We start from the raw sequence: 14270 nt of genomic DNA, 5'->3' as shown, positions 1-14270 counted from the left end.
AAATTAAATCATTGTGAATAAGTCATTCGGCAGAAAAACGGGGATATTAAATCATTGTGAATAAGTCATTCGGCAAAACGAGGAAATTATATCATTGTGAATAAGTCATTCGGCAGAAAAACGGGGAAATTAAGTCATTGTGAATAAGTCATTCGGCAGAAAAACGGGGAAATTAAATCATTGTGAATAACTGAATTGGCAGGAAAATGAAGTCACCCCAAATATAAGTTGGTTTACAGTAAATTGAGTAATATTAGAAACATTCAGAAGTCTCAGCTTATTATAACGGTTATTAATGGAATTAATTCTGTACTTAATTAGCATTTTGTTATAATTTACACTAATGCATTTTGCAATTTGAAAAACCAATGTATTATGACAGCTGAGTATAATCCAGGCCAACTTTCTAGCATATGTTAAAGGTGATATAAAGGGAAAAGTTGACATTATACAACGCGAGAATCACTTGCCTTTCAGGCTTGTGAACTCAAACAATACAACCATTCATGCACACACACACACACACACAATAGAATATATGGAAATAAAGGTGAATGCACTTGATATTTCTTACTCTGATACTATTAAGATAATTTAATATACTTTTGAAAATCTTTTTTATTTACTTTTTCATTTTCAATTTTTTTCACTTTTCATTTCCAAAAATTGAACTCATAAAACCTCCATTGATTAATACAAACATATTACAAAATTCAATAAACCTCATAATAATTTTTGTCTTCAAAATGGAATTTTGACAATTGGATTGAAAATTCTTATCATGTCATAGTTAACAGTATTTCAAGTACATTCCTTTACTACAGATATTAAAAGGGGAGTAACTCAAAATACTGAAGGAAAAAGGAAACAAAATCCCTCCCCACAATTGCTTATGTACATGATCCCAGTAAAAATTCATCCTTACATTATCAACTTGTGTGAATATGAGATGTTAGTACAAAATATACAAAATATAGAATCATCATTTACGGTATAATATCATTACACAGAAAATTAATCAAAATAAGAGACAATTTAAGGACTATTACACTAGGCTTTTACATGGTCTATTTTTGTTTTATGAATAAACTTGTATTTACCTCGTCAAAGAATGTCTGTGTTTTACGAAGGATGTGCTTGAGTTCAGTGAGTTCCAGGAAATTTCTCTTCAGAGCCTCTGAATTAGCATTGACTTCTTTCATTTCATTCTCTAACTTTTCAAAGGTAGCCTGAACAATAGCAAAAAAAAATATGTAATATTCATAAACACAATTTATGATAACATTCCTTTTTCGAAATGAAGAAAAAATCCACAACTTAAAGAAAGACGAACAAGGTTTGTTACTTAGTTTTAAGTTATCTTTTTATTTTTATTTTTTTCTGTTAGCATTCAATGTTCTCACAGCAGCCATGATAACAGGAAAACAGGAAACATTTTGAGGCTTTTCAAATCGTGATATAAATATAGATTTTCACATTATATATTTTCTAGAATAACTTTAAATATATGACTGAAAAGACAATTGCAGAAAATACTGTGAAGGAGAGCTTACCTCTAAATCTATCATCTCTCTAGGGGCTGGTGCATCTGGATTATCACCAGTGTCCAGCATAGGAATACCATCCTTCTTGATTTCTTTTTCCAAAAACCCTAAAAATTTATAATGATACCATATTACATCATATAATTAAGAAATCAATGAAATTACAGTTTTCCTCTAAAAATCATAGATTTACTATTTTTTGTGGCATCTAATGAGACTGATACTACAGAGGTTATTCTCTTTTTACATGTGGAACATACTTACCACAAGCGGACAAAGAAAAGTAATTCAGTTGATAACACGAAACTTAAAATATTCTTAAAATGTAAACTTACTGAGTTTTCTTTCCATTTCGTCACAACGTCTAACTTCATTCACAAACTTTCGTTGAAAAGCATTTACATCTGGATTTAACTGAAAATACATTATGACATGCGTGGTAACTAATCAACTAATTCAAACACTGGGATAATAATTCAATCATGATAATCAAACATTAAAGCATACCACATGATTAAACTTTGTCTATTTTCATGTAAACAGCTAGCTCCCAAGTCTGGGTTTAAGTCAGCGAGTCTATTTAAGATGTTCATGATTAAGAATTTTGTCTAAATTTCACTTTCAATCAACATATAACATAATTTGTGTATTAAATAGCATGGCATTGTACCGACAGCATAACTGTTGAGAAGAGGCTTTGGGCATATATAATGAGAATTCCACAATTCTTGATGAAATCAATAGTTCAATTTTCAAACTGATATGAATATTTACCTTATACATACATAGGACCACATAGTAGAAGGTATAATGTTTTTATTTTACATTTTGTACTTTCAAACTAATTTGATGCTAAGCACATTCATTAAAATGTATAGACTTACGTCTCTGAACTGGACTAGTCCCAGCTCACCAAGCTCTGACACACAGGCGTAGGATGCCTCTGATTGGAGGAACAGTTGACATAGTGTCATCTCCTCACTACGGAACATGGACCCCATCTTTGATGGTTGTGTCTGTCTCACTCAATAAGGTCTAACTTTCTTTCTCTTGAAAGGTCTGCCACCAATTGGACACTTCTTTGTTCAGTCTGAACTTTTTACTGTAAAATTATTTTCAAGTTACCTAGTGTTTATTGTGAATGCATTTTGGATTTGTAGCAGTCCCATTTGAGAAATGTTAAGGTTTATAACAGTATCTGCAGTTACTAAATCAAATGATATCACACCTTTGAGAAAATAAACCTCAATCACCCTACCACAGTAATACAACAACGTTAGATTTACAAATATGAAAAACTTCTGACATGAAATGTTTATTGGGGATTAAATTGCAGAAATCACACTTATATCTTCAAACTAGGAAGGGACTTTAAAGTCTGAAATGTAGCCTGGTCTTGTAGGTCAATCAACTAAAACAATTATTGGAAGACCATTGGGTACCATAATGTTAGAGGTATAGCACAAGATACATTTGAAACATTACATCTTGTCTGACCTTTAACTTCAGATAGGTGATTTACCCAATCCTGAGGGTTACATTTTCAAAGTTGGGAATCAAATAGATAATGTTGTAAAATGGCTAACTCATTTTCATAAAAAACAAATATTTGGACAAAATCAGTCGTAAAATTCATTTAAAGTAGACCGTCCCTTCTGGTTTCCTCTCATAGATTTCGTTCATTTTTTGATATTTTGATTTTAAGTATACCCTGATCACAAAATCCACATAAAAATCATATGTCACCGCGTTAACTTTTCTTCCAGGGTTGCTGAAAGATATGAACAAATGACTTAATAATACGGATTTTAAGGATTTTTAAATAAATGATATTTCCTCCCTGTAGCATCCCTTAACATATAAATAATATGCCTGTAACATGTTCATACCTTCAGTAGGTGATAGAGAATTTATTGCTATATCCAATAAGCTGGGTTTTCCACAACAAAACGAAATATCTTTATTTTAAAATTAAGTTCGGACCCAATTTTAGGGAAAAATTGCATAAAAATAGTCATGTTTCCTTTTCTTCTGAAAAAATGATCTCAAGAAAAATCGATTTTTTAGAATTTCTATGAAGATTGGCTTATTTGCATTACGAAAAGCCAATAAAAAGTACACCTCACCGCATTACTTTTCAAATTATGACCGATTTGCTTTCTAATACCCCTTAAATTTTGGACTGAAAATGTTAAAAAAATAGATGAATACGTAGCACTTTTCAACCTTTGTGTTATTCATTTACCCTTGTTAGTCTTTAACGATTGGCACATCTTTAGATTGATAAACTTCAAGTTAACACTGGAGAACTTTCTAGATGAAATACTTGCTCGAATGCCGATTTCAGAAGCGGGTTGTAATAGATGGGTACGGGGAAATAAAATATGTTTGCCGGGATTCGACAGTCTACGTTAAAACAACATCTCCTAATGTAAACTTTCATGACTCAATGTAAAAAGTAGGGCAAAATGTTAATGACTTCTGGTCACGTGACTTAGGCAAACAATAACAATTCACGGAGGTCCAGTAAAGTGAAAATACCGCGGTTATCCGAAGAGACCCAAGTTACCCAAAGACGGATAGTCTATTTAAGACTTCCTGAGGGTAGCCTTTACAAAAAAAACATCAATCAGTGGGGAGAGAGGCGATGTAATCAGCTGAAATACGAACCATGTCAACACAGTCTTCAAAGAACAATGGCGGCGTTCTTAGCAACGCACAGAAAAAATCCCGTGGAAGGCCTCCCGGCTCCAAAAATGTGTTGAAAACATCTCAAAGAGAGATGTCAACTGGCTCAAATTACACAACAAACTATGACTTACTGAATAACAGCGATGAAGAGGATTTGGGATGGAAATACATTGATTGTGATTATGTATTTTCCGATCCAGAGGACAAAATGTTAGAATGTGAACGCTGCACATCGCGTCATTGTATACGATGTCTAGGGAAATCGGAAGATGAATATAGAATCCTCCAAGATTCTGATTACATGTGGTTTTGCATGTCTTGCAGAGAGAATGTACAGAAAAACATAGTATGGAAAAATATGAGAAAAGAATAACAGCTATGGAGGATCTGATCAAAACCAAATGTTCGCAGTCCGAGGTGCGAAATATCGTCAAAGAAATGAGAGCGTCAGAGCAGGAAAACAATATTGAATGGCCTAAAATTATTGACATCCCTCAATCCCGATCACCACCACAGGATATCAAGAATGTTTTCTCTGAGATAAATGAAAGAAAAGCTAGAGAGAGCAATATAGTGGTATACAGTGTTCCAGAAACTGAATCTACGGACAGTAAAGTAAAGAAGGAACACGACACAGGTATTGTCTATAAAATCCTCAATAAGTGTGAAGTACATGATTTTGATGGAAAAGTTACCAGATGTTCCAGAATTGGACAATATCATCAGAATAACAAGGAAACAAATAGGAAAAATAGACCTATGCTTGTGTCGCTGAACAATCTTGAAACAAAAAAGAGCATTTTCAGGAACATCAAAAACTTAGGCCACGACCAGGAACTAAAAGATATAAGAATAAGCAACGATCTCACTAGGGCAGAAAAGGAGCAAGAAAAACAGTTATGGGAACTGGCTAAGGAAAAAAGACAACAAAATTCCTCAGGGGAATATACCTTCAAAGTCCGAGGACCTCCCTGGGCCAGATTGGTGAAAAAAATGAGGAAAACTGGTTTATAAATGGAAACTTCAACCATGAAGGTAAAGACAGAAAGCAGAGGCTTGTCGAACACCTAAATTGTATGTATACTAATGCGGATCAACTAAAAAACAAAATGACAGAATTAAACATAAGAGTGAGTAACTACAAACCAGATGTAATCGGAATTACTGAAGTGAAAGCAAAAACTAGATTGCAAAGTTATAAGGAATCAGAATACAGCCTAGATGGAAATGAAAATTATTCACTGTTCAGCAAGAACATTGAAACCCCTTCAGGTAGGGGGTTACTGATGTTAATAAATTCCAAGTTCATAGCAAAAGAAGTAATAATGGAAACACAGTTTCGTGAAAATCTGTTTGTAGAAATTAAAACGGGGAAAACTACAAAACTGCTAATAGGATTGATATACAGATCGAAATCGGGAACTATGGACAATAACAATAAATTACAAGGTTTGATTGAAGAAGCCGCTCAGAAAAAGCACAACAAACTTTTGATAATGGGAGACTTTAATTATCCAAATATAAACTGGGAAACATGGAATACAAAGAGCGAGAATACAGATTCTCAAGAATACAAGTTCATTCAAAAACTCCAAGACAACCTTTTTTTCCAACATGTCCAAGAACCAACAAGATGGCGAGGTCAAGACAATCCGAATGTCCTAGATCTTATTATAAGCAAAGACGAGCATTCACTATCAGATATTGAATATCAAAGCACTTTAGGTAAAAGTGATCACTGTGTACTACTGTTTAAGGTCATTTGTCAAGTAAAGGTAGCTCTACAAAGCAAGAAGAAAAAGAATTATAAAAGTGCCAATTATGAAAGGATAAACGAGGAAATAAGTGATACCAACTGGGAAGAAATAATTATGAACTCTAACAACATCAACGAGAATTGGAACACTTTCAAAAGTGTGGTCAAAGAAATAGAAGAAAGCCATGTCCCTACAAAAATCATTAAAATAGGTGGAACAACAAGCATAGTTTCCCAGCAGATACAACAACACTTGAAGCCATAAAAAAGAAGCATTTGTTATCAAGGAAGGCTGTAACTACAAAGGATATGAACGTGAGAAAGGAATACAATAGGGTCAGAAATAAAGTAAGGAAATTAACACGCAGATTGAAGAAAGAATATGAGCACAATATAGCGATAAAGGCAAAGTCGGATCCAAAAGCGATTTGGAATTATATAAAATCTAAATCTACGTCGAAATCAGAGATTGGAGAACTATATGCAAAACCAGCGGACAAAACTTCAACTAAAGTAACATCAAATTAGGTAAAAGCAAAAGTGTTATGTCGGTTTTTTAGCAGTGTATTCATACAGGAATCTGACACGACCACTCATCTGTACATAAGAGAAGTTGCCGAAGAGCTGTCACAAATGAATATAGAACAAGAAGCTGTATCAAAGATCCTAAAAAATCTCAAACCTGACAAATCCCCCGGACTAGACGAACTCCAACCGATGTTCCTGAAAAATACCTCTGATACAATATCATATCCAATAACGAAGTTATTCAACCAATCAATTTCAACAGGAACTCTCCCGGATGATTGGAAAAAGGCTCGGGTGTGTGCCATTTTCAAAAAAGGAGATAAGTGTGAACCGGGAAACTATAGTCATGTAAGTCTCACGTCAGTTGTTTGTAAAACACTAGAAACTCTAATAAGGGATCATATAGTAACATTTATGAGGAAAAACAAGTACTTCTCCAACAAACAATACGGTTTCTTATCAGGTAGATCAACAACATTACAACTTTTAGAAGTTTTGTATAAATGGACAACTGCTTTAGATAAAAGTGATGTAGTCGATTGTATATACATGGATTATCAAAAAGCTTTTGATACAGTCCCGTACAACCGTTTACTGAATAAATTAAACTCATATAATTTCTACCAGCAGATGAAAACTTGGATTTCATCTTTTTTGAAAGGAAGACATCAAATGGTAACAATGAATGACAAAAATTCCGAATGGTCAAGCGTAACATCAGGAATTCCACAAGGATCGGTTCTTGGACCCTTATTATTTGTGATATTTGTTAATGATCTTCCAGACATAGTGCAGTCAGACGTATACTTATTTGTGGATGATACTAAAATATTCAAGGCTATCCGTGGCAAAGATGATGCTTTAGATCTGCAAAGTGATTTAGATACAATGTCGAAATGGAGTGAAACGTGGCTTCTAAAAATACACCCAGATAAATGTAAACACATGAGGATACACAAACAGAGAACAAGAACCAATGTGAGGAAATTCTACAATACCAATTCAATGGAAAAACACTGCAACATATAGACCAAGAAAAAGATATAGGAATAGTTGTAGATTCCACGTTAAGCTTCGACAGCCATATATCAGAGAAAGTAAAAAAAGCCAATTCCATGTTTGGACTTTTGAGAAGAACTTTTCAGTTTTTAGACATCAAATCATTTATTCTGCTATATAAATGCTTAGTTCGGTCTCATTTGGACTATGCTTGCCCCGTATGGGCGCCTTACCTACAGAAGCATATAGAAATGATAGAAAGTGTCCAAAGAAGAGCGACAAAATGTCTACCAGGAATGTCACATCTAGCATACAGTCAAAGACTGGAGAAACTGAAATTACCAACATTGGCATATAGAAGAATACGAGGAGACATGATAGAACTCTTCAAAATTTTAGATGGAGTATATGACTCCGAATGTTGTAACATTTTATCTTTATGGAAAGATGCAACGGACCGCGAGAGCAGCAGGGGGCATAGGAGGAAGCTATTCCATACAAGATCTAACTATGAGATTAGGAGAAACTTTTTTTCACCAAGAGCTACTAAGATATGGAACGATCTACCAGAGAATGTAGTGATGGCGCCAAATATAAACTCCTTCAAAAATCTGTTAGATAAACATTGGAAAGAACAAGAACTCTTATACAACTACAAAGCCTTTATACATCATTAATTTATTATTATTACCGGATAAAAATGTATTAACTGTAAACTCTATATTTTGTCTGAGTCTGGTATAGAGGACTTTACATATAAGTCCTGAACCAGAAATAAACTTATCTTATCCTATCTTAAAAGATGCATCATACTTAATTCGCTAAAATACTATTTTATGGGGCCTAAAGTTACAGTTTTACTAGTCTATGTAAATGGGATAATTAATAAGTAAACTGTAAGTACACATTAGAGTTTTAAATATTGATATTATCACATTTTTCCTTTTGCCTTCATGTGATGTTAGACCGAGCATCACTAAATAACCATTTGGAAATAAGAGTCAACAGTCAGCAAAATAGCATTCCATAAGAAAACAGCTGACCAGTCATGCAGCCCTCCTAGTCAGCTCTCATCTTATAGGAGTAGGTATACATAAATATATACATACAACTGCATTATCTGTGCCCTTTTCTCTTGATATTAAAGAAAAGAAAAAATCACCAATCAAGAATGAAAAAAAAAAAAAAATATGAGCCCAATTGCAACAATTTTTTGTTTATAATTTCTGATCTTACTTACTGAAATATAATTAAGCTTTTAACTTTCTGAAAAAAAATCGCTTAATGAACATTATACATATTTATGCATGTGTAAATACTTACCAAAAGTATTATAATCTGGCTCAAAACTACATGTAGTAGCCCATAAAATAGGTCATAATAATAAATATATTACACACTGTCCACATATACATGTACATATAACCTGGGCTGGTTGTATCAACTGACAACTCACTGATTCAAATGATAGCAATGATAAAAAAACACAATTAACACATCATAACCACAACATAGATACATGACACGTTCAAGTGTTTGCCTCGGGCTCCCAACACTGTCAACGTTTCAACATGCCGGTCTCTCAGGGTTCCACTGTTTTTCTATAGAAACCATTTCTTGTAACCACTCTCCATTTGAACACTGACATTTGAGTCAAATAAAAAATGCAATTTGAAGTAAAACGCAAATGTTATTGGTATGACCTTACCTGCTATCTTTCCTCCGTTACAGTCTCGCATAAATCGCCATAATTTATGAGACAATCGACAATCAATAGCACTTGCTTCCATGCATGTATTATCATATGACACAACGTCACCAAGAAAAAGAAGATTTCCACTCAAAGGGGGATAACTCTTAGAATCGAGGCACACAGGGACACGCGAATCAAGCCGGAGTACCTGTAGCCGTAGATCGTGAGTTCAAAACCCAGATAGGACAAGAGTCATAAAATATCTACGTCACTTGTGTTTCTACCCAGATAAACAAATTTGGAATAATAACTTTTATTATTATATGGCTGTGTGTTTTGCTCGTGTATAGTATTAACTCTCACAAATGATTTATAATTTCCGTGTACAGTACAGTTTTATCATATATATCATGTGATATATGTTTTCTTTTAACTTACCAAATTTATTTTTGGTCATACTCATCCACCACTACTTCATCAGCATCAAAAGACCATGTAAGAATATCATAATTTGAAATTCCGTTGAAATTCTGTTGTAAATCCCAAGAAAATCTTAAAGGCCAACTACCTTTCCGAAACGGCTTTTAATTTTTTTAATGGGAATTATGTAAAACGAGATTGATAATTTTGAAAAGTCACAAAAATTATTAGCTTACCGTTAATGTTATAGGCCTATTTATCATTACATATATATGTATGAACTTAAAGATATTACACCGTGAACTCCAATGAAAAGTTTGAGATTCTTATTTTACTTAAATTTAAAAATATTTAAACAACTCCATCATGGCAGTATGCCCTATATGGAATGAACTGATTACGTATGCACCAAAAGCAAAGCAAATTATTTTATATGGGTTTTTTTGTGAATTAGACACAAATATACATGATTAAACATCAGTTAACGTTCAATTTTTTAATTAAATGTGTTCCACCACCGACAGAGCATATGTTAATTTTCATAACGCTATAATCTTACGTTTGCCGCCACCGTCTTAATATTTCCGCGCTTAATTTAAAAATGCTCCACCGCTGACAAATGGTATTTTTTCACTATCAAAAACAGGAGCAGACGATTTAGAATTTTTCTTCAGTTACAAAAGTTACTTAATTTCCACCATTAACACAACCGAAAAGTTTAAGCTGCTAATTTTACTTCAAGTTAAAAATATGAATAATGATAAATTGCACCCCGAAAAAAATCCGTGGCACTATATATCCTATATTGAATGCAGTACTGATTATGCATGCACCAAAGGCAAAATAAACTATTTTACTTTATTTTTTTTTTGTGTTAATTGGACATATATGAACATGATTAAACATCAATTATTGTTCAAATGATGAATATCATTTATGTTCTGTCGGCGGTGGAGCATCTTTCACTGCCCCAGACGGCAAAATTCACTGTTAACATAGATTACATAGGCAATCATGCATTTATTTGATGTTATAACAATATCTTATGTCATCGATATACATTTTCATATGTTTTTAAATATCATTTTTAATAATTTTTTATTATTTGTCTCGGAAAGGTAGTGAGCCTTTAATATAATATTTATAAACACTTTGTTCTTCAGATTATGTCACCCGTGCCGTATTGTTTGGCGAAGTACAAAAAATGTGGTGAAACAACTAGATTGTTATTTGTATTCTACTACGGCAAAATTGTTCAAATTACATGGTTCTAATGTACTAGTCAAATTGCTCTTTCCACAAAAGTCATTGTTTATTCATAATAGGCCAAAAAAATGTCTGTTCAGGGTTACATTGGCAAAAAAAAAAAAAAAATACATATATATATAGCGTCGGTCGGGAGGATTTTAAAAAAAAATTTAGTGTCTTTCACTCTAAAATGGTGGCCGGAACCGGAGTCTGAGATCGAAATCCCAACTTTTATAAAAAAAACTATTCGTTAAAAAGTGGGGAAAAATTAGGGTCGGGGGTAAAAAATTAGGGTCGGTCGGTAACAGAAAGAAATTGACCTTCATCTAAGGGTGTGGTTTGTACATAGTGTTAAATTATATATGGTCTCTGTCAGTCAGCTAAGATAGGAGTGTGCATTTTCCCTAGTTCTTCTACATAATGTACGCGTATTATAGGGTCAAATATTGCCCATGTGAATTGACAAGTTGTTTCCCTTTGACTTTCTCTTAGATCACGTTAAGCCGATTCTCATGTGATAATTTCTGTATGAGTTGTCTCCCTGTGATAGCGTTTAGTAAACGTTGGCTGATACCTATACTGCATTTTGACAGATTAAGTTTGATTATAATGATGGATTGATTTGCCCTGAAATAAAAGCTTACCTTAATATAGTTTTCAATAATGTGACTATACAGAATTTAAATTAATAGACCCACATATTTTTTTGTAGAATATTGAACAAGAATTTAGAACTAAAAGTTACTATGTGCAAATAAATAATACCACTATCAGGGAACATGGATCTTTATATATATATATAATCACATTGTCCTAAGGTTGGTTATAACCGGAACAAAGACGATAATCTCCGTGAAAGATTAAGATAAATACTTACCTGGTACAGGGAATACCGTGATCAGCAAGGCGGTTTCCGCAAGTTGGCACATGGTGGATTACTACCTTATCACCCGTACCCGGTCAGAAGGGTGGATGGGTTTATTATATTTATATATAAAGCAGCGTATATGTTGATGGAAACGTAGGAGTAAGAGGTAGTTTACAAATACAGTCTGGTTGAGTCTGGTAAAGACGTTAACCTCCATGAAAGATTGAGATCAACCAGCGTATCTGATGATGGAAACGCAGGAGTAAGAGGTTGCTTACAAAGACAGTCTAGTTGAGTCTGGTGACGTGTGTCAGTGCCGGTGTGTAAACAATACTGGATGTAACATCAGCACATGCATAATAGGTTGTCTGAAAAGACTTCTCTGGTACGTCCGGACCTGCAACATTCTGGTACTGGTGTTTGAATTCAGCAAAGGTCCTGGAATAGGATATATTCTGTAAGGCTCTGACGGTCGTGCCAAAGGTTTTCATCGCGACAGTGGTAAGTTGCCTCAGGACACTGGTGGTCGTGCCAGGGTTGTCTCCAGAGTATAGTGACAGAGGTAGAGACATACCGAGTAGGACACTCTACACTCTACAGAGTACAGGCCACCAGTTAGTTGTGAAGCGAGGGTTTAAGAACACGTGTATACCACAGGACGAGGTACACATCGTAGATACGACAGCTGGCTTAGGCGATAGGTATACATATTGTTCAACTGCTCGAAGCCTCGAATAGGTAGTCGAGGGATCTCGAACGCTTCTGGGGTAGGTGGCTCCTTTTAAATTGACAGGCTGCAAGTTACGCTTTGCTATTACGAATGCCAGGGTTGGATATGCATGTTTTTTTAATTTATCATTTTATTGGTATTGATTGAGATAGTGTGGGTAATGTATGTCTGACAAAGCATCCTGGTCGATACTACGACAAAACGAAAAAAAAAATTCGTAAGTAGTCCTTAGTTTCAAGCATGATCTTCCTAAAATATTTTAGCTGAACTCGATGACATGCGGTCTACTGGTGTTGATGAAGCTGCAATATTGTAGCTCAATAGACTTTTAGACCAATAACGGTGTCCTCTTTAGATCGAAAAGGTATGGTTGACCAGGTACGCATATTGATTCAAGTGTTGAAAGTACATGTATATCCGCCAATTATTAAACATATCTCTGATTCTCCGGTATTGCCTTTTACAAACCTCGTGAATTTTTCTATTTTGGAGATTGCCTTCCCTGATAAATTGAAGCAAGGCGAAGAACCCATTTGTTTATTTTAAAGATGCTCAAGGACAATTTTAGATTAGTTAGTATTATACCTACTACGTCAAAGATTCCCGAAAGAGTTCTACACAATCAACTTTACTCATAACAGGCTTTGGGTGTCGGATTACTCTCCTACGATCCTCGGAGACTGATGTCGAGCCTTGGATGTATGGGTGTCATCTTGATGCACTTGTCAGAGACATGCGACTGCCTACTCGATGGACGACTGTTGCTGGAAAATCTGCATGTTTATGGGATTGATAAATCTTGTCTGCAGATATTTTAGAGGCTCTGTCGGACTAGCCTTGGACCTTGACCTCAAGCGGTACCACATGCATGGGCGGACAACAAGTTTTCTCACATTTTTATTGATATTCTTTTAATTTTGTCGACATTCATTGAATTTTATGTGACTTATAAAAGTCTGGCCTAGAGGCAGATATTGATTATTCACTCAGTGCAGACTTGTGTTTTTCTCATATTTTTAGAAATTCTTCCAATCAAATGTAGAGAACCGGAAATAATTTTATTATTTCAAAACATAGTAGATAAATATTTTACGATTTTCTTTGTTTGGTGAATCTCAAATACTGTCCAATAGCATGACATGTTGAAAAACTACGACGCACGAGATTTTAATAGCCAATTGTATGCACTGTATAAGGAACAATATACATATCTCCATGTTAATAGCACCTAGGCTATGGCTGCTTTCATCTTGTTAATTCGAGATCACCACTTCTTTACACTTTCAGATAAGAGAAGACAATTCATGTCCCACAGTTAGAACCGTTAGAGAAGGTATGTAATACCCTAGGTGTGGTACAGCTATTTGGCATTCGGCAAGGCTAAAGCATTCCCAGTCTTAAGAGGAATGTTGGACGCATAGAATAGCCGTTTATAAAGTAATTTTGTTTTGATTTCTCTTAGTCATAACAGCAGGTGTTATATGACTAATTCGAGCTAAATTACATAATTTTGACATATTGTTTTCCTCACCAACGTGCTTTTTGACCCACTGGCTAGAACTTTATGTATTTTGTACATTACTGTGTCTTTGTTATTAACATTTCTTTTTTACCTCTGGCTTTTAGTTCATTGATATATATATAAGCAGCTGCATGATGTTTATATCGTTGTATTAGTTTCATTGTGTCTTGAGGTTGACATCAATTCGTATAAATCTACTGCATATAGTATTATCGCATTATGTAGCTGCTTTACATGTAAATGTGATGTACTTTTCTTATGTGATATTTTC

At 34.3% G+C, this 14270-nt stretch overlaps 2 protein-coding genes across 4 annotated transcripts in view; one reads left to right on the top strand and one right to left on the bottom strand.

Moving 5' to 3' along the window:
- LOC138320633 (V-type proton ATPase 116 kDa subunit a 1-like) overlaps window positions 1–9344 on the bottom strand; it is a 32912-nt gene extending 23568 nt beyond the window's left edge. For all 3 annotated transcript variants that reach the window (XM_069263751.1, XM_069263752.1, XM_069263753.1), the window contains exons 1-5: window positions 9227–9344; window positions 2429–2646; window positions 1880–1958; window positions 1554–1651; window positions 1101–1229 (exon numbers count right to left, since the gene is read on the bottom strand). In XM_069263751.1, coding sequence (XP_069119852.1) covers window positions 1101–1229; window positions 1554–1651; window positions 1880–1958; window positions 2429–2545 — 423 coding nt within the window. In that variant the 5' untranslated portion in view covers window positions 2546–2646; window positions 9227–9344. The remainder of the gene's footprint in view (window positions 1–1100; window positions 1230–1553; window positions 1652–1879; window positions 1959–2428; window positions 2647–9226) is intronic.
- Window positions 6625–7548, top strand: LOC138322102 (uncharacterized). The gene is made up of 2 exons (XM_069266159.1): window positions 6625–6867; window positions 7150–7548. Exons 1-2 carry the CDS (start codon window positions 6625–6627, stop codon window positions 7546–7548), a joined length of 642 nt encoding a protein of 213 aa, XP_069122260.1.
- Window positions 9345–14270: the final 4926 nt, after the last annotated feature.

This window comes from Argopecten irradians, chromosome 4 (assembly GCF_041381155.1).
Source record: "Argopecten irradians isolate NY chromosome 4, Ai_NY, whole genome shotgun sequence".
Lineage (NCBI taxonomy): Eukaryota > Metazoa > Mollusca > Bivalvia > Pectinida > Pectinidae > Argopecten > Argopecten irradians.
Note: the sequence above shows the minus strand (reverse complement) of the source record. Positions and strands in the feature narration are given on the sequence as shown.

Coding starts and splice junctions, on each gene's coding strand:
- LOC138322102 (XM_069266159.1), top strand. CDS start 6,625: ATGAATATAGAACAAGAAGCTGTATCAAAGATCCTAAAAAATCTCAAA. Junction 6,868..7,149: donor AACCGGGAAACTATAGTCAT/GTAAGTCTCACG, acceptor TTCTACCAGCAG/ATGAAAACTTGGATTTCATC.